The following is a 20,937-nucleotide window of genomic DNA, read 5'->3' on the forward strand; positions in this document are numbered from 1 at the left end:
TGAAACTGAAAACTTCCCAAATTTAATGGAGGACATGAATATACACATCCAAAAAGCCCAAAGAACTCCAAACAGGATAAACTCAAAGAGAGCAATCGCTTTGAACTGTCCAGGGCAAGGGATTGGAGGTGGTAGGGCACATAGCACAGTTCCTAGGACCACGAGAAAACTATTTCCTAGGGAAGAGGGGACATTCATATCTAAGTCAATGGAGGAATTTCTAAGGCAACACCCACATGCCCAAGAGAAGAGGTAAGCACAGGAAGATCAGGGAATCCTCCACCCTTTGGGATCCCTCTGTGCTTTGTCCTGGAGCTATTTTCCAAATTCATTGTACTGGTAAGCCCTAAAGGAGAGCACTTAGATCAATCTGCAAGGACTGGAGAAAGGGGTTCCCTCTTTTTTCTTTTGTTTTTGTTTGTTTGTTTGTTTTGTTAGCATCTGGCATTCAAGGAAAGCTATCAAAACCACTAGCTGGGTACAAGCTTAAGGAACATATACCTCAGAGTTGAAATTCCAACAATAACACACTAAGATATCAAATGTTCAGGTTTCAACAAAAAATTACAAAACATTCAAAGAAACAGGAAATTCATGGCCCAGGAAAAGAAGATGAAAGCATTAGAAACCATCAATGAAAAGAACCAGACCTAGGATTTTTTAAAACAAAGACTTATAAAAAATGGTCCTAAATATGCTCAAAAATCTAAAAAAAAGGACAAAAAACAACTAAAGGAACTAAAGAAAACAACAGATCAACAAAAGAGAATAATCAATTATAACTTTTACAGTGTGACTTTGGGATTGTGAAAACCTTGTTTCTGTTGTTCTTTTACCCAGGGTATGGACAGATGAGTGAAAACAACAACAAAAAAAATTGTGGATGAAGAATAAATAAATAATAGGGGTGAACAAAGGCTAAAGTAAATTGTTTATTTGGAAATACTAGGGGTGAATGAGAGGGACGGATAAGGGGTATGGCTTGTGTGAGTTTTTTTTTTTTTTTTTTTCATTTCTTTTTCTGGAGTGATGCAAATGTTCTACAAAATGATCATGGTCATAAATACACACCTATGTGATGATATTGTGAGCCATTGATTGTACACCAAGTATGGAAAGTAAGGGTGTGAAGATTTATCAATAAAAATATTTTTAAAAAACAGAATATCAATACTGAGATGAAAATTATGAAGGGGAACTAAACAGAGAAGAAGAACACAGTAACTGAAGTCAAAAATTTCCTGGAGGGGTTCAGAAGCAGCTTGGGGCTGGCAGTAGAAAGAATCAGTGAACCTGAAGATCAGATAACTGAAACCATCCAGTCTGAGGAGAAGGAGGAAGAATGAATGAAGAAAAGTAAACAGAGGCTGAGAAACCTCTGCAACACCATCAAGCATACCAGTGTATGCATGTGGGAGCCCCGGAAGAGTAGGGAAGGGAAAACATGGCAGGAAGAACATTTGAAGAAATGATGGCTGACAGCTTTCCAAATTGAATGTAAGACATGAATACACACATCTAAGATGAGTATATCCGAGTTGTTCAACAAACTCTAGGATAATCCAAACAAATGTGCAAAGTGGCATATTATAATCAAACTGTCAAATGCCAAATGGCTAGAGTTAAGTACCTGAAACTGTTGAACTATATTCCAGTAGCCTTGATACTTGAAGACCACTGTATAACTATCTTTTACAGTGTGACTGTGTGATTGTGAAAACCTTGCATCTGATGCCACTTTTATGCAGGGTATGGACATATGAGTAAAAAAATAAGGAGAAAAGAATAAATAATAAGCTGGAGATAAGGGGTAAAAATTTGGGTAGATGGAAATACTAGTGGTCAATAAGAGGAAAGGGTAAGGGGTATTGGATGTACAGGTTTTTTCTTTTTATTTCTTTTTCTAGAGTGATACAAATGTTCTAAAAATGATCATGGTGATGAATACACAACTATGTGATGTTATTGTGCGCCACTGATTGTATACTTTGGATGGACTGTATGTATGTGAAAATATCTCAATAAAAATATTTTAAAAAGAAATACTAGCCATAAAAAAAGAAGAAGAAGAAAAAGAACAGCTAAGTGAATTCAAATTCCCTAGGGCAAGATCTCCCAGCAAACATCCTGACTCCTTGCCTCTAAGCTGCAAGGGAAAACATTAGAAACCATCAATGAGGTTTCTCTTCTGATGAAAGCAGCAGTTTTCTTAATGCAGTCCATGGAAGTCTGGAAGGTGGTCTATCTGTTGATCTTGTGTTATATGGATGTCTTTCTTATGCTAATGTTATAGTCTGTTCTGCCATCCTTTTAATCAAGTCCTACAGACTCTACCACAGTGTCTCTCAATGTATCTTTTCTCCTCCATTTCCAGTACCACCACCCTACTGCAGGTCTCCATTACTTCTTGCCAGCCATACTTCTTGATTTCTTTGCCTATGAACCTTTCTTTCTCAATCAATTCTGTAACTCACAATCAAAGTAGTGAACCTAAATTAGAGCACACATGTGCCAGCTTGAAAGGATTTATGTACCCTAGAAAAGCCATGTTTTAATCTTGATCCAGTCCTTGTGGGAGCAACTGTTTCTCCAGGCTTCTTGTTTACCCCTAGGGATGTTTTCCAAAGGTCTCTGTGTTATATGGATGTCTGGAAAGGCACATGGTGAATTAGGAAATGCAGCAGTCAAAATATAAATTTTGTACCAAATAAACATTTTTTGCTATTCAGCACTGTAAATTGGAAACTTGATTAGATTATATACATGGAGATGTGACTCACTCAATTGTGGGTATTAACCTTGGATTAGTGGGAGATGTAACTCCACCCATTCTTGATTAGCTAACTGGAATCCTTTAAAAGAGGAAGTATTTTGGAGAAAGTTGAGAACAAGAGAGCCAGGAGGCCAAGAGCCCAGGCAGCCAGAGACCTTTGGAAAACATTCCCAGGGGAGTTTCACAAAACAAGAAGCCTAGAGAGAAAGATAGCAGATGCTGCCCATGTTCACCATGTGTCTTTCCAGTTGAGAGAGAAACCCTAGACTTCATTGGCCTTTATTGAGTGAAGGTATCCTCTTGATGGTGCCTTAATTTGGACATTTCCATAGCCTTAGAACTGAAAACTAGCAGCTTATTAAATTCCCCTTTTTATTATTTTATTTTATTTTATTTTATTTTTACATGGGCAGGCACCAGGAATCGAACCCGGGTCCTCTGGCATGGCAGGCAAGCATTCTTGCCTGCTGAGCCACCATGGCCCAAATTCCCCTTTTTAGAAAGATAGACAATAAAGACTGAGATGGTATAATCTAGAAATGACTAGAGTGTACAATGATAATGACTAAATGTAAAAGTTAAAAAATGTTTTTACATGAGGAAGAATAAAGGAATGTCAATATTGCAGAGTGTTGAAAATAGATGGTCATTCACATTTTAAAACTTCAACTTCAGTGTGAGACTAAAGCAAAAAATGTTTATTTGGTACAAACTTTATATTTTGACTACTGCATTTCCTAATTTAACTTATAAGGACAGTTTAATTGAACACCATAAGTACCTGGAACCTTGAATAGAGCATGAGATTTTGTCGCTTTGTCCAGTGTGATGCCCTGATAAATCTCAGAGTGATTTGAACAGTGAATAAAGAAGTATTTGCAAAGTCCCTTTGGGGGAATGGCGAGAAAGGGGGAAAATTCAACTTCTCCATTTGGAGAATTCCTGATATTTTCACAAACAGTGGAGACAACCAAATCAATAGGTCAAGTCCTCAATCTTGGGATTTATTCATATGAAATTTATTCCTGTAAAGGATAGGCTAAGCCTACTTAAAATTAGGCCTAAGAGTCACCCCCGAGAACCTCTTTTGTTGCTCAGATGTGGACTGTCTCTCTCTCAACCAACATGGCAAGCTGCCCTCCCCCTCTCTATGTGGGACGTGACTCCCAGGGTGTAAACCTCCCTAGCAATGTGAGGCAGAAATCCTAGAATGAGCTGGGACTCAGCATTAAAGGACTGAGAAAACCTTGTCGACCAAAAAGGGGGAAGAAAGAAATGAGACAAAATAGTGTCAATGGCTGAGAGATTTCAAACAGAATCACTAGGTTATCCTGGAGGTTATTCTTATGCATTATATAGATATTCCCTTTTTAGTTTAAGGTGTATTAGAGTGGCTAGAGGTAAGTGTCTGAAACTGTAGAGCCCTGTTCCAGTAGCCATGTTTCTTGATAATTGTATAATGATATAGCTTTCACAATGTGACTGTGATTGTCAAAACCTTGTATCTGATGCTCCTTTTATTTACAGTTTGGACAGATGAGTAAAAAATATGAATAAAAATAAATAAATGATAGGGGAACAAATGTCAATATAATTGAGTAGATTGAAATACTAGTGATCAATGAAACGGAATGGTAAGGAGTATAGAAAAAAAATAAGGGGAACAAAGATTAAAATATATTGTACAGATAGAAATACTAGTAGTCAATGAGAGGGAGGGGCAAGAGGTATGGTATGTATGAGTTTTTTCTTTTTATTTCTTTTTCTTAAGTGATGCAAATGTTTTAAGAAATGATCATGGACTATATAACTATATGATGATATCGTGAGCCATTGATTGCACACTAAGTATGGAATGTTCGCATGTTAAGAATGTTCATGTGTGTGTTGTTTTGTTTTGTCAATAAAAATATATATATTTTAAATCCCCTTTTTAAAAGTCATTCCATTTCTGGTATATTACATTCCAGCAGCTAGCAAACCAGAACAACACATGATGGCACTCAACTGTTCAGTGGTTCCCAAATGTCTGGAGAAGAAAAGTTCAGACCCTCTGGGCAGGCATCCAAAGCCCTCTAGATATGGCCTTGTTTTCATCTCCTGGGCTGCTTAAGCAAATACCATGCAATGGGTTGGTTTAAACAATGAAAGGTTATTAGCTCACAGTTTTGAGCCTAAGAGAAAGTCCAAATCAAGGCATCTTCCCAAAGACGCATTTTGGGCCAGGCTGCCAGTGATCCTTGGCCCTTGGCTCCTCTGTCACATGGCAGTGCACATGGTGGCCTCTCCTGGTCTCTCCATTCTCTTTCAGGTTCCACTGAACTTCAACTTCTTGCTCCCCCTGGCTTTTTTCTGAGTATCATTCTGCTGATAAAGAATGCCGTTGATGGGATTAAGACCCATCCTGGGCCACACCATAAAGGAAGTAACCTTATCAAAAGGCCATACTTACAATGGGTTCACACCCTCAGGAATGGATTAATTTAAGAACATGTTTTTCTGGGGGTATTTACACCTCCAAACCACTACAAGCCCCATCCTGCTTTTCCTGTTTTTATATATCTAAGTTAGTAAACATTCAAATTCATCCATTCACAATAGACAGTCTGCCCTGGGTCAGTCATGGCTAAGGTTACAAAGGAAACAGCTCACTGTCCTCACTGAATGGACTCCAGTGGAAAAGAGGAACAATATTAAACAGTAGCTACTGAAGAAGAAGGAAAACCAGGAGAGTGTGGTGCTCTGGAAGGCACAGGAAGAAAGTGTTTCAAGTACATGTCAAATACTGCTGAGAGATCAAGTAAAATGAAGACTGAAAATTGACCACTGTGACTTCACCTCATGGAGGTCACTGATGACCTTGACAAGAATGGTTTCAGTGGAGTAGTGAAAATGAAAGCTTGATTAGATAATTTCAACAGATAAAAGGAGGTGAGGAAGTTGAAGATCTCTGTTATAAAGGAGAGTATCAAAGTATATAGAAAGGGAATTAAGTTCTAGAGAAGTCTTTCTTTTTTTTTTTTTGTTGCTATGTTTAAAAAATTTTTTTAATTAATAAAAAATTGCATTAAAAAAGAAAAAACCACAATTCCATTTACAACAGCAATTAAAAGAATAAAACACCTAGGAATAAACAACATAGGATGTAAAAGACTTTACACAGAAAACTACAAATTACTGAAAGAAATTAAAGTCCTGAATAAATGGAAAGTTATTCCATGCACATGGATTGAAAGACAATGTCATTAAGATGTCAATACTACACAAAGCAGCTTACAGATTTAACACAATACCAAGTAAAATTCCAAAAGCCTTCTTAACAGAAATGGAAAAGGTAATCATCAAACTCATACACAAGGGTAAGGGTTTTAGTTTGTCAATGCTGCTAGGATGCAACATACCAGAAATGGAAAGGCTTTTAAAAAGAGAATTTATTAAGTTTCAAGTTCCCCATTCTAAGGCTTTAAAAATGTCCAAATTAAGGTATCCAGGGAAAAATATCTCAGCTCGAGAAGGCTGATGGGTCTGGAATACCTCTGTCAGGTGGGAAGGCATATAGCTGGCATCTGCTGGGGTCTTTGGGTTCTCATTTCAAACAGCTTCCCCAGGGGCATTTTAATTCTTCATTTCCAAAGTCTGGGTCTCCTGTTGGTTCTGAAGCTCTTTCCAAAATGATTCTCTCTTAAAACACTCCAGTAAGCAACCCCACCTTGAACAGGTAGAGATACACCTCCATGGAAACCATCTAATCCAAAGGTCCTACCCACATTCAGGTGGGTCACATCTCCATGGAAACAACTTAATCAAAACTACCATAAGACCCAGCAATCACACTTCTAGATATATACTCAAATGAATTAAAAGAGGGTTTCAGACAGACACTTCTAAAGCAAAGTTCACAATAGCATTATTACAATAGCCAAAAGGTTATTCAGCAAAAGCCCATCAGCAAATGAATGAATAAACTGTGGTATATCCATATAATGGAATACTAGACTTAAAAAGGAATGAAGTTCTGATACATATCACTACATGGACTAAACCTCAAGGACATCATAACGAGTGAAATAATCCCGACACAAAGGGATATTCTGATTCCATTTATATGAAATAGCTAGAATATGCAAATGTAGTACAATTTATCATGGTTATGGGGATTGGGAATGGGGAGTAAATACTTAATGGGTGTAGGGTTTATTTGGGTTGACAGGAAAGTTCTGGTAATGAATGAAGGTAAGGGTACTGCAACATTGTGAATGTGTTTAATCCCACTGAATGTTATGCTTGGGAATGGTTGAGATGGAAAGGATTATATTGTATATATCTTTCCACAACTATAAAAAAAAAAGCAACTACAGAGACAATGATAATTATATGCAATACATGATCCTGGACTGTATCTAATCACGAAAAAAAGGCTCAAAAGGACATTGGGGGAGGAAAGTGGGAGGATGCTGCTCTTTGGCGTAAATTGTAATCATTATGGATTGTTTCTCAGAATCAACTTAGAAGTGGGAGTTCAGATCAGTGAGACTGCCATTGCTGCTAACACTTCAGAAGGGGAGAATGGATTTAATAGGAGTGAAAAAGAAGAGCTTACTAGAAGTCAAAGAAAATGATTAAGTCCAGCACTAGGGCTCCTTCTACCAAACACAAAGACCACTCTGACAAGAAGTCCAAAGATCACTTTAAGATAAAGGGGCCACAAAGGAGTTGAGTGAGAAGGATCATGGCAGAGATAAAACCCGAAAGAGGCACAGTGCTTCCAGTGGTAGCAGCAGCACCAGCAACAGGTCTTGATCCAGCTTGGGTTCCAGCACCAGCACAGGCTCTAGCAGTGGTTCTAGCTCCTCTTCAGCCTCAAGCCACTCAGGAAGTTCCAGCACATCCCGTAGCTCCAGCTCAAGCAGCTCCTCAAACTCTCTGAGTCCTTCGAGCAGCTCCTCAAGCTCTCCGAGTCCTTCTTGGTTTTATTTTCTTGTCTATCCACACAAGAATGAAAGTTCCATAAAGTCAGGACGTTGATGCCTTCTGGTCCCCGGAAATTATTAAGTACTTAACTGTCAAGACTTCGCAATGGTTTGAAGATCATATGTGGGATACTGATTCCAGCCTCTCCCAATTCTCTAGTTACTCCACTGGGACAGGTAGGGCTCAGCATAACCTCTTCACCAGCAGATGATTTCTGTATTTGGTATCACCTTGGTAAAAATGCAGTTTCAGCCATTCAACTTGTTGTAAAGCCTTGGACAAATACTTAACCTACTTCCCTCAAATTTCTCATCTCCTGCCTCGCCATTTTACAGTCTAATTACACATGTGCAGTGCACCTTCAAGTCTTTCTTTTTAAATATATATTTTTATTGAAAAATCTTCACATACAAACAGTCCATACATGGTATACAATCAATAGCTCACAATATCATCACATAGTTGTGTATTCATCACCATGATCATTTTTTAGAACATTTGCATCACTCCAGAAAAAGAAATACAAAGAAAAAACTCATACATACTGTGCTGGTTTGAAATGATGTATGTACCCTAGAAAAGCCATGTTTTAATCCCAATCCCATTTTGTAAAGGCAGCCATTTCTTTTAATCCCTATTCAGTATTGTATGCTTGAAACTGTAATTAGATCATCTCCTTGGAGATGTGATTTAATTAAGAGTGGTTGTTAGGCTGGATTAGGTGGAGGCGTGTCTCCATCCATTTGGGTAGGTCTTGATTAGTTTACTGGAATCCTATAAAAGAGGAAACATTTTGAAAAAGATTCAGAGAAAGCAGAGCAGAACAACATAGCCATGAGAAGCAGAGTCTACCAGCCAGCGACCTTTGTAGATGAAGAAGGAAAATGCCTCCCAGGGAGCTGCATGAAACAGGAAGCCAGGAGAAGAAGCTAGCAGATGATGCTGTGTTCGCCATGTGCCCTTACAGATGAGAGAGGAACCCTGACCGTGTTCACCATGTGCCTTCCCAGATAGAGAGAAACTCTGACTGTGCTCGCCATGTGCCCTTCCACTTAAGAGAGAAACCCTGAACTTCATCGGCCTTCTTGAACCAAGGTATTTTTCGCTGGATGCCTTAGATTGGACACTTCTATGGACTTTTTTAATTGGGATATTTTCTCAGCCTTAGAACTATAAACCACCAACTTATTAAATTTCCCTTTTCAAAAGCCATTCCATTTCTGATATATTGCATTCTGGCAGCTAGCAAACTAGAACACATACCATACCCCTTACCCCTCCCTCTTATTGACCACTAGTATTTCCATCGACCCAATTTATCTTAACCTTTGTTCCCCCTATTATTCATTTTTGTATCCATATTTTTTACTCATCTATCCATTCCCCAGATAAAAGGAGCATCAGACCAAGGTTTTCACAATCCCACACTCACACTGTAAAAGTTATATCTTTATATAGTTGTCTTCAAGAATCAGGGCTACTGGAACACAGCTCTACAGTTTCAGGTACTTCCCTCTAGTTACTCCAATACACCATAAATTAAAAAGGAGTACCTATGCAATGCTTAAGAATAACCTCCAGGATAACCTCTCAACTCTGTTTGAAATCTCTCAACCACTGAAATTTTATTCTGTCTCATTTCTCTCTTCTCCCTTTTCATCAAGAAGGCCTTCTCAATCCCTTGTTGCTGGGTCCCAGCTCATCCCAGGAGTTCTGTCCCACGTTGCCAAGGAAATTTACATCCTCGGGAGTTATGTCCCACATAGTGGGGAGGGCAGAGAGTTCACCTGCCAAGTTGGCTTAGAGAGAGGTCATATTTGAGCAACAAAAAAGGTTCTCTGGAGGTGACTCTTACGCAAAATTTTAAGAAGGCTTAGCCTATCCTTTGCAGGAATAAGTTTCATAAAGGTGAACCCCAAGATTGAGGGCTTGGCCTATTGAGTTGGTTGTCCCCACTGCTTGCGAGAATATCAGAAATTCTCCAAATAGGGATTAGAAATTCTACAGGTGGGAAAGTTGAATATTTCCTCCTTTCTCTCTAGTCCCCCAAGGGGACCTTGCAAATACTTTTTTATTCACTGCCCAAATTACTCTGGGATATATGGGCATCACATTAACCTGGACAAACTAATAAAACCTCACACCCTATTAAAGATTCCATGTACTTATGGTGTTCAAATAACTGACCATACAAGTTAAATTAGGAAATACACTATCCAAAATATAAATTTTGTACAAAATAAACATCTCTCCCTTTGGTCTCACACAGAAGTTGCAGTTTTAAAATATGGATCATATCATTCTTTACCCTGTATTCTGATTTACCTTAATCCTATCCAGATCAGCTTCATTCATAGCTCTACTTAAGTGAGATCCCTTTTTCAACTTCTTGAACAGTTCTTGTATGGGGTTCTGCCGGCTTTCGTACACTCAGAGCTCTAATTCTGAGTCTCAGGTGTCACATAAATACAGGAAAGGCTTCTTAAAAGATGTAGATAGAAGATCAAGTTCATACCCTGATGGGAATGGTTCATAAAGGGGAAAAATTGGTGATGCAGGAAAATAGAGAACTGCAAGAAATTGAGTAGGCAAAGGAGATGGGACACAAAGCACAAAGGAGATTGTGATCTTCAATATCAGAGAAGGTCGGCTCATTTAACTATAGGTTAGGCAAGCAGCATGGAAATAGAAGCAGTAATTTAAAAAATGGGAAATCTGGTTGTTCTCTTCAGACTGCCTCCATTTTCTCAGTGAAATAAGTCATCAGCTGAGAGTGAAGAAAGGGATACTGGAGGTTTAAGGACAGAAGGGAAGGTGTATAAAAGTCATCTTGGAGCACAGAAGAGGGAGCTAAGGAAATGCAATAGAATTGCTGAGCACTTGAGATTTCTGGATATGAATTTTAAGTGGAACTTGCAATGCATCTGAAAAGGAAAAGCCTTTGATCTCGCTATTATCTCAATCTTTTCCCCCTTAAAATAAAACCATATTTTGAGAAGTGCAGCAGAAAGCTATCTTTTCCATAAAGCCTTCCTTTAGCTCTCTCAGCCCAATATGAATTTTCCAACTTCTTAACTTCAATATCAAGTTGTTGATGCCTCATACAGTATAGATTCCATCTTGCATTACAGTTAGTTGCTGTGCTAGGTTTTCTTTAAATAGAGAAACAATTTCTTCACTATAAGCACAGAATGCTTCTCTCCATCCTCTCTGCCACATATTACATATCTCCATAGTTATAGGTCTGCCCAGATACATGTGTATGATACAGGCACCCTAGCTCTTATTAAACTATGGTATTTTGGGGAACCTTGCTCACCTTTCCTGCTTATGTCCCTCAAATACTCTGCTCTCGAATTTTGGCTATTGTTTTTACAGGTATTTCCACAAGGCAGCTTTGCTTTAACGTTGACTTATATGGGATATAATAACATCCTTGCTCTCAAGAGATATACACCTACATCAAATGTACTCTATTGTAAATACAAAATAAACGTTATAAGGATTCTCAAAAGAGGTGCTATGTAAATGACCCCAGAGCCTGTGGGGTAGAGGTGGGGGTGGGGTAAAGAGTCAATTTACATACAAATAATTCTCTAGGGCAGGCCGTGAGCGTCTTTCTTTTCTAGCACTGATGGACTCGGAAGAGAGAACCGAGGATATGTAAACTGTTCACAGGCCTCCAACAGCGCCCCTGTATTTGCCCATGTTATCTAAGAGTATTTCCCCATCCCCTTTCCTCAGCATTTTAGAGGTTCAGTAGTTCAGACGTCGGCATGGGAAAAAAACTCTGGCATGAAAATAACAACGGCGCTCGCGAACGGAGCGCAGAGAAGCACAGACGCCGCACGGAAGAGGAACCCTACCCGCGCCAGAGGCCAGCGGCCGCCGTTACAGGGCCCGCCGCGGAGCGCACCGGGCCGGAAAGCGCCGTCCAGCGAAAGGCGCATGCTCCGCCCCGCCGGGCTCCTGGGCAACCCTCGGAAGCTTCCGCCCCGCCCCCTTGTACGCGAGTACGTTTTCTTTTCCTGCTGACGCCATCGCGCAGGACTAAAACCGTGCTTCGGCTGCACTTCTCCCATTCCCCACTTCCGCTTCTTTCAAGTGAGCGGTCGGGCCTCCCCAGAATTTCCCTCCCCGGCGGCAGCTGAGCAGCAGCGGCGGTTCGCGATGTTTGGCTTTAAAAGAAACGCCGTGATCGGACTCAACCTGTACTGCGGGGGCGCCGGCTTGGGGGCCGGCGGCGGGAGCGCCACCCCTCCGGGCGGGCGGCTGTTCTCGCCGGGGAAAGAGGCCGCGGCCCGGCGAGAAGGCGGGGGAGGGGAGGCCGGCGTCGCGATCGGCGGGAACCCGGGCGCGATCCCCCCGGGTGCCCGAGCGCCCGACTCCCGGAGAGGTGCGCGGCCGGCGCCCATTGGCGCCGAGGGCCCCGACGTCTCCGAGACCCCCGCGAGGCCGCCGCTCTTGACGCCCACCCGCCGCGCGTCGCCGCCCGAGGAGGTGGAGTCCGCGGCGGTGGACGCCATCATGTCTCCCGAAGACGAGCTGGACGGGTACGAGCCGGAGGCGCCCGGGAAACGGCCGGCCGCACTGCCCTTGTTGGAACTGGTCGGGGAGCGCACTGCGGGCCCGGGCTCGGACGGATCGCTGCCCTCGACGCCGCCCCCTGCGGAGGAGGACGAGGAGGAGGACGAGTTACACCGGCAGTCGCTGGAGATCATCTCGCGGTACCTTCGCGAGCAGGCGACCGGCGCCAAGGACGCGAAGCCCTGGGGCGGGGCGGGGGCCGCCAGCAGGAGGGCCTTGGAGACCCTGCGGCGGGTGGGTGACGGCGTGCAGCGCAACCACGACACGGCCTTCCAAGGTAAGGGTGGTCACGAAGGTCGCGCTGCCCTTCCGGGCTGCTCCCGGGCGCGGTCCCCCGGGCCGGGTGGCAGGCGAGGCGAGCCTGACCCTATTTCGGAGACCAGAGTCTTCTAGCCATGACTCATTGTTTCCGTCCGCCTTTATTCTTTGGAAATGGCAGCGCGGGTCAAAGCCCGGAAAGGGTGGGCTGTCAGCTTTCACGTGGGTGGTCCCGAGTGGTGCAGAGCCCGGGAGCACGGCCCCGCGGCGGGCGGGTGAGCGGGCAGCGAGCGGGACCCCGGCTTAGACAAAGGAGACCGTGAGACCCTGCATGCTTTTCTTCCTCTCAGGCATGCTTCGGAAACTGGACATCAAAAACGAGGATGATGTCAAATCTTTGTCTCGAGTGATGATCCATGTTTTCAGTGACGGGATAACAAACTGGGGCAGAATTGTGACTCTTATTTCTTTCGGTGCCTTTGTGGCCAAACACTTGAAGAGCATAAACCAAGAAAGCTGCATCGAACCATTAGCAGAAAGTATCACAGATATTCTCGTAAGAACGAAACGGGACTGGCTAGTCAAACAAAGAGGCTGGGTAAGTTTTCTTTAAGATGTGGGTAAGGGAGGGACCTTGAAGTGGGGCTATCTAAGTTTTCATAAGGCACAATTAAGTTTTTAGGCCCTTATGGACCTCAGATTAGACATTGGTTTAAGTAGTGGATCCATAGAGTTGGTGGCCAGCGTGTCCTGATTTTTTATAGGCCGTTATACTGGTGTTTGTGTTCTTTGGCTTTGGTATTCTGTTATCATTCATCTGGATGCCCTTTATACCAGTGGATTCAAACCATAAAGAAATAAGAATCACCTGGAGATGACAAAATATGTTTCTGAGTGGCTCCACCCATGATTTTGATGGAGTGGATAGAGTGGAGCCCAGGAATTTGCATTTTTAACATACACCCAGATGGTTCTGATATTTGACCACATTGAGAAACACTGCTCTGTACAGTTAGAATATATGGTGGGAATTTAAGGGTAAGGGCTTGCAACTTTTATCTAAATATTGATGACTTTCAGAGTCATTTGGGTTATCTTAATATGGCCAAAATTTCACTGTAAAATCCAGTTTATTATGGGTGGTCTACTTAAATGCTGTAGTTTGAAGAACGAGGGGAATTTTTTTTTTTTTTTTGCAGCCCGGAAATGAATAATAATTGATTCATCATTGGGTTTTCTGAGAAATTAGATATTTTAATTCTTTTTCTGTAAATAGTATTTTGAAGCCAGTGGAAACCCATACTTGAAGATTTTCTTTTTCTTTTTTTTTGTTTTCTAGGATGGGTTTGTGGAGTTCTTCCATGTAGATGACCTAGAAGGTGGCATCAGAAATGTGCTGCTGGCTTTTGCAGGTGTAGCTGGAGTAGGAGCTGGCTTGGCATATCTAATAAGATAGCCTTAGTTTTAAGTGCAATAATTGACTCTTAACAACAGTCACCAAAACCACACACTCCTGCTGTGAAAGTGAAGTTGAACATCAAGCTGCCCAGGCTGTAATCTCTCCTCTCAGAGTCATACTCGAGCATCCTAGCCAGAAAAACAAGTGATAGGAGGATTATGGCTTAACAGGAATAAATACGTGGGAAAAGAAGTTCCCACTTCCTTGAAAAGTCACTGTGTAAAAGAAGCAAAGTTCCGTTTCAGCAACAGGCAAACTTTGGGAGGCCACGGACAAGGACTTTGAGGTTTGGTGAAGACAATAGGGTGGAAAGACTTAAATCTACTTGTCTAGAACAGAAGAGTGGCCAGTAGCCAGGCTAGTCATAGAATTCATTAAATGTGCCCACTGGGATTCATCACCTTCCTGTAGTGTTAAAAGAAAAGCACTAATAATACCAGTGACTTGTGTAAAACGAATTTAAGCTACAAGTAATAGAACTATGACTAGAAGTCTCAGTACTGTACAACAGAGTGTGAAGGGAATCTTTTTCCTCCAAGATTAGCTTTCCTGGGTAGACTAATTGAAGAGTGGGAAGCCCAAGTGCTCAGGACCTTTTTACCTGTTCTACATTGCCTTGGTTTAAGTGATTCTTAGTTATTAGCCTAATAATGACCAAGAATACTTGATTTAAGGCTTAGTGATTCCAGTTAAACACAAATATGGAATATCTTACTTTTTTAGTTGTCTGTAAAAATTTGTATATTTTTACAGAGCTATTTCTTTGAAATATAAAAGGGGCAGGGGTATGTTGAATTTATATTGGAAATTTTTCTCATACTCTTTTGAAATTTTCAGCTTCTATAGGTAGGAACCTGTTTCTTACAGCTTTTCTATTCTAAACATTGACCTGGTCAGTTCTAGAGTGTGTAGAGAACCAGCTGATGTAGATGTATGCAACTTGGTTGTAGTGGAACAACTGATCATAGCTACACAAGCTTTAATTTGCTTTCGGTAAGTATTCCTTAGATAAGTGTTTTTGTTTGTTTGTTTGTATTTAGGGGCCTGAGATTGAGAGGTTGAAGAGTGGAAATCAGTTCTTTCACTTCATTAATTTGTAGGTTTTCAATAATTGAGTCAAAGTGGAGTTTTAAAGTTTTTTTAGGGGAGATAGTTGATGACTTAAAAATAATGGGCTCTGATTAGGCAACTACGCATTTGTGTTTCTTTGACTTCATTTAACTAGTGAAATTTAAACTGAATTCATGAGCTCATCTTCAAAGCTTTTGCTAAAAGATTTTCAGCTGTTCCTGATGGGACTTATTAGCAGTTATGTGTACAAAAAGAGCACATCAGGTGGATGAGAGAAATTTGATCCCTTGTTTGCTTAAGAAATTGTAAAATGATGGCTTGGAAAAAGCAGACTAAAGTCTAACCAAGGTGCTATTATTAGGCTTGCTTGTTAAACACAGGTGTAGGCCTAGTATGTCAATAAAACATATGCTTGTTGTTTAATTCCTTATTAATGATTCCCAAGCTTTGTTTAAGAATTTCACATTGGCTTCTCTTTAAATTTCACACTTGATGGTCTGTCGAACTTACTGTCCTTCCTTGAAATATTTGCTTCTTTTTCTGGTCCCTCTGTAGATATTTATAGCAATTCCTAACATCTTTGCTATCACTAGACTCTTACTAGCCCTTTTGGTTTTGGGCAAACCAAACCAAAAGGTACCAGTGAACACCTACTGGAAACTTAAGTAACCCTCTACAAGTCCACAGACCTTAATCTTTCACAAATCTTACCCTGCAGGGAAGCCGTGGTACCATGGGTGCTGTGACACTGAAGTCACGGGGTTGGGGAAGGCCCTTTTCCTTGGACTTAACTTTTTCGGTTGTTAACTGTATCCCATCAAGAGTCCACTTAGGAATTTCCAGAGAAGGGAACATCTTATGTGGCTTTCTCTGAACGTTTCTTTGGCATTGGGATATGCTCACTTAAAATTTATTGGAAGGGATGGGCTTTGTTAAACCTGAAGAGTTGTATAAAAAGCTCCTGGTAAACTGAATAATACTTCTCAAGTGGAATAAGCATCATTTGAAAGCTTCAGCCTCAGAACGTGACCTTTAGTCTGTGGACTCCAGATAAAAATAGGCATAATGACTAAGAATGTAATAGGGAAGAATTGCCCTGCCTGCCCTTCTCCGAGCCATAAGGTCATCTTGCTAGAGCTATTTTTGCCTATGTATTTATCGTTCTTGATCATGAAACCACTTATTTATATCATGTGTCTCTAAGAACCTAAAAGCACTTTATATAGTTTTAAATTAATCTTAAGACCCGGGTAAGGTAACTGAAAGGACCTGTCTCCCCATGTTCAGTTGTGGACGTGAGCGCATAGTAGATGTCAATTAGTGGAGTTGAATGCCCCTACTTTCCAATTTGCTATGTGTGACTGCTGAGAAACCGAAGATCTTAGCTGATATTTTAGGTCGCGGCAGTGAGAGCTTAGGGAGCCTGAGTGCTTTGTGAAAAGGGTGGGGGCTGGACTGTAGGGGGAGGCACGCAGTCTAAGTGCTGACTCGCTGCATAGTTCAGGCAACTTCCAGAATGGAAAGGGAGGGGCCGCTTGGAAAGATGGCTCCCTCCTCAACTTCTGTTGGTCCTGCGTTTCTCTCAGGGAAAACCATGTCCTTCTCTAGTGCCGTCTGTATACATCCTGCAGTCCTGGTTACAGCTGGTGCTTCCGCCAGCTGGGCCCGGAAGGGTTAGGACCAACTACAAATTAATGTGGGTTATAAAATGTAGTGTGTTCCCCTCACTTCCTGTTTTTCCTGAGAAAAGAATAAATCTTTATTCAAATGCAAGGTGTGGTACTGGTCTTTTATAATCAATGCCTGTCTTCCTTCCCCCTCTCAGGCAAGCCTTTTAGGGAAGTCAGCTGAACAAATATGTAGAGGTATTAAAAGCAACGGCCCCATGAAGCTGCTTTCCTTTGGCGCAAAGTACAGGTCCTTTCAGAATACCATTTTTCATTCAACTTAGGAGTTTTTGAGTTCTCAAATATGTTACCACTATACTTTGTACTGATTCCTGTACATTTTAATACAAAACCAAAACCTCTGACCTGATTGGTTTTGGTCACCAAGTATTGGTATAATTCTGAGAGAAGAGGGTCCAGTTATGCAGTTACTCCATCTCCCCTCAGTCTTTACCTGTTGAGATAAAGGAGGGAGCGGGAAGAATTTACATCTAGTTTTAATGACATTCTTGATGTGATAACCTTTTCCCCTCCCCTCTCCCAATAAGGACTTGAAAATAAGTCAGTTTCAGAAACCCTATTCTGCCTTTACTTTCAGTCACCTTGTCGGGGGAAATCACCTTGTGTACGTGCCCCTGTGAGTTTGCATGTGGGTTTTAAACCCTGAGCACCAAAAGTTATCATGCAAAGAGAATTCTGTACCTTGTGCCACTTGGTAGATTTAAAAGTGAGTTTCTGATTGGAAAGCCCCTCTTCTGAAACGTAACTACCAAAAGCAACTTTTAAAATTAACTTTTTTTTACAAAGAAAGCTGTGTTTTATTAGTACTTTTGTTTTAAGTGCACTCAAGCAGAGGGGTGAAGGGCACCAGGCCTTAACTTTTGGCCTAAGCTGGGTTGTGTGTGGAGCTGTCCTCCCGCTGATGCAGTGTATAGAAAGCTGTTCCTGTGGATTGATAACCAGATACCATGAATCACTAGAGAACTCAGAATAATCAACACTCACTTGATGCAACCAGGCCTTTCTTTCAGTTCCTTTTTGGAACTCTTGCTTCATATCGTTTCACAAATTTTTTCTTTAGAACAGTTGTGACAGCTGGAGAGTTTTTATAAAAGTTAAAACAAAATAACTTGTACCACTGGTATTACCGTGGCTCCAGCCAGATGCCCGGAGCAGGGGCCAGTAATTCCTAGAGTGCAAGATGATCCCCTGAATCCCTTTGTCTACCTATTGCTTCGTGTTCCATTTGTCAATCACAGAATTTTGTGTTCTTGAACCCTCCTGTACTGTTCAAAGGCTTCTTAGGTTTCCAGATTTGAAAACTTAATTCTGTTCCTCTTCCTTAGTTTCAAAGTTGTTACAGTGTTATCTTAGTTATGTGAGCCATGTGGAAAGATGGGGGTTGGGAGTTGGAGACAGATGGAGAGAATGCAGTGGTCTTTAGGGATAATTTTTGTAAGGCTGAAAAAAAAAATACATGTGGCAGCCTTTCCCAGGCTTTTGTTCCCACGCTTCACCTGGTTTCTGTTTGCAGTTCCTGTCTTTATCTGCATAGAATAATGGTTCCTGATCATTAGGAAATGCATCAGGGCCAAAAATACTATGGAATTTGCCCCTTCCGAGGATCTGTTTTCATGGCTTATTTCTTATTTCTGTCTTTGATTTTCTTATTTTTACTCACTTTGCTTTCTTTCTTTATTCCCTGTTCAGGGATTGCCTTTAGTTTAATAATAAGTCTTCAACATTGCAGGGAACTGGGACTTTAATGGGAGTTCTAGGCAGCTAGAAGTGGAGAGTTCTCATCCATTACATGGCAGTGGAGGGCTTCCTATGTGCAGTGTACTTTTGCATGCTGGATAGAATAATCCTTTTAAGAAACTTGATCAAAAACGATGTAAGGCTAGGTAACAGTTATAAAGAAACATGCCAGCTAAATGCAGTGCAGTCTTTGTACTCTAGATGAAAAAAGCTATAAAGGACATTATGGGGAAATTTGAATGTAGACTTTTTAGTACTGTATCGATGTTAAATTTTCTGATTGTATTAATTATATTATGAATATGTGAGAGAATGCCCTTGTACTTAGGAGCTACATGCTTAAGAATTTATGCAAAATGAATCTAAAGAGAAAGCAAATGTGACAGTGTTAAAGATCACAATTTAGTAGGACATGGACAAAAATAATTAGAATACAGTACGCAGAGTACTCTAATTAAGGATATTCTCAGGCAAGAGGTGGGACGAAGCAGGGTGACAACTTCTGAATATAGATGGTGGTCAAGAAGGCTCCACAGAAAAATATGAGAAGGAAACAACATGCACAAAACTGAGTTGTGAAAGAACCTTGGCGGGGGCAGGATTAGTAGATAATTTTTTTCTTCATATCATTTAGTCTTCCCTTCCTGCTTCCTTCAGAGCATACTTGGCCAATGAATGTATCTCTCTGTTTCTCCCCCTTTAGGCCTTATATTTAAAATGTTTGGAAGCATTGGTAGAAAAAAAGATACTGACTTGGTTTTTAATAGTAGTCTGAATTGGATGTATATGGCACAGAACTGAGTAGTTAGTGTTTAGGAAGTAAAAGACTCCACTGTTTATGTTGAAGTGGTTACCCAAAACCATCTCGGGACCATAACCATCACTGCATTTAGAGTGGGGGAGTTGGCACTGGCAGATCAGATTTGCCCAGAGTTACCCTTATTGGTAAGTTAAGTGCCCAGGCATCTGTCTCATGCCCTCTTTTTATTTTACATGGGCAGGCACCAGGAATCGAACCTGGGTCTCCGGCATGGTAGGCAAGAACTCTGCCTTCTGAGCCACCATGGCCTTCCCTCTCTCATTCCCTCTTGTCTTCACCTCTACTGGCTACCAGAGCCAGGAAAGGGAACCAGGTTTTTTAATATAGGCCTCCCAGCCTATGGGCTCAGCAGAACAGGATTTTAGCAATGGATAGCTCCCAGAGTTACTAAACTGGCCCCTAAAATGCTAATAGAAATTCCCACTCTCCTCAGCCCTGTTCCCATGGGACACTCCTTGGTTTCTGTTCCCACCCAGTTCTGAGAACCAGCTCGCCCTGGCTGCCCCGCCCTCCGCCCGGGCTGCATTCTTGCCCGTGATCTCATTGTTTTGGCTTCTGTGCCTGTGTCAGTGCACAGCCAGGGCCGCACCCCGCCTGGGCCCCTGCTAGCCGGGCTGCATGCCACCCAGGGCCCCCAGCGCCCGAGGCGAGGTGTGCTGGGGAGGGGGCAAGGAGGTTAGCTGGTGGGTGTCATCCTGGGTTAGATGACACCTTACTTTGGTTAAGAAACAATTCTTCAATTCTGTGGTCTAGTTTCTTGTCTAGGCGCCAGAACTCGTTTTGGAGATTTCACTACACATTTCACAGTCTCACCTGCTGGGCTAGTTATGACTCTCAGGTATTCAGATGGGGGTGGGGGTGTGTGGCTTTCATATGCATTTTACTACCGAATCCTGTATCCTCAGATCTATCACCCATTCCTTCCTGAACTCACACCTCCATTCCTTAAGTTGGCTGGACCAATTCCCTCTCCTCCCCAGTCCTTAGTGGAAATGGGGGAGGGGACAGCTGGTTTGCTGAAAGAGAGCAGCTGTTAGGTTTCATTGCTTTCTTACGGAAATTCCTAACAGGATATCTTCTTTGTTGCCTTTTGACCCTAAAAGCCCAGGTCTAAGTTTTGGATTAATGCTTAAATACTTAAATTAATAAATTAAATGTATATACAAATTAATTATTAAGCAGTATACTCCATTCCTTCCCTCTCCTCTTCATCAACGAACAAACAAACAAAACCCAACAACAGACGACTGCAGGCTGAAGCTGGGAGGGGACCTTTTTTTTTCTTTTCATTTCTCAGAAATCCCTCATGAGGCCAGCAGAGAAACAGAAAGAGGGAAACAATTTCGTGTTAAAATGAGGTTTGTGTGTGTGTGTGTGTGTGTGTGTGTGTGTGTGTGTGTGTGTTTTCTAAAAGGAGATGGCTTGTTTTTAACTTTAAGGAACAAGAGCTCTCTGCAGAGGCACCTAGTAATGCTGGGAGGAGTGGGTGGCCACGCGCTCCTGGCCCCTCTCCCCCACCTCCGAGTTTGTAGGGTTTGTCCTGAACCATCTTCCATTTCCTATCATGAACCAC

At 41.7% G+C, this 20,937-nt stretch overlaps 1 protein-coding gene across 1 annotated transcript; it reads left to right on the top strand.

The window, feature by feature from the left end:
- Positions 1–11,792: 11,792 nt before the first annotated feature.
- MCL1 (MCL1 apoptosis regulator, BCL2 family member) lies at positions 11,793–16,892 on the top strand. Its single transcript, XM_077156129.1, has 3 exons — positions 11,793–12,608; positions 12,940–13,187; positions 13,929–16,892. The coding sequence occupies exons 1-3, from the start codon at positions 11,915–11,917 to the stop codon at positions 14,043–14,045; spliced, it is 1,059 nt and encodes a 352-aa protein (XP_077012244.1). The 5' UTR covers positions 11,793–11,914; the 3' UTR covers positions 14,046–16,892.
- Positions 16,893–20,937: the final 4,045 nt, after the last annotated feature.

The sequence above is a fragment of the Tamandua tetradactyla genome, chromosome 4 (genome assembly GCF_023851605.1).
Source record: "Tamandua tetradactyla isolate mTamTet1 chromosome 4, mTamTet1.pri, whole genome shotgun sequence".
NCBI classification, from domain to species: domain Eukaryota; kingdom Metazoa; phylum Chordata; class Mammalia; order Pilosa; family Myrmecophagidae; genus Tamandua; species Tamandua tetradactyla.

Bases quoted from the DNA above. Each gene is read 5' to 3' on its own strand.
- MCL1 (XM_077156129.1), top strand. From the start codon at position 11,915: ATGTTTGGCTTTAAAAGAAACGCCGTGATCGGACTCAACCTGTACTGC. The intron at 12,609-12,939 runs GTAAGGGTGGTC...TCTTCCTCTCAG, and splicing joins CCACGACACGGCCTTCCAAG to GCATGCTTCGGAAACTGGAC. The intron at 13,188-13,928 runs GTAAGTTTTCTT...TTTGTTTTCTAG, and splicing joins TAGTCAAACAAAGAGGCTGG to GATGGGTTTGTGGAGTTCTT.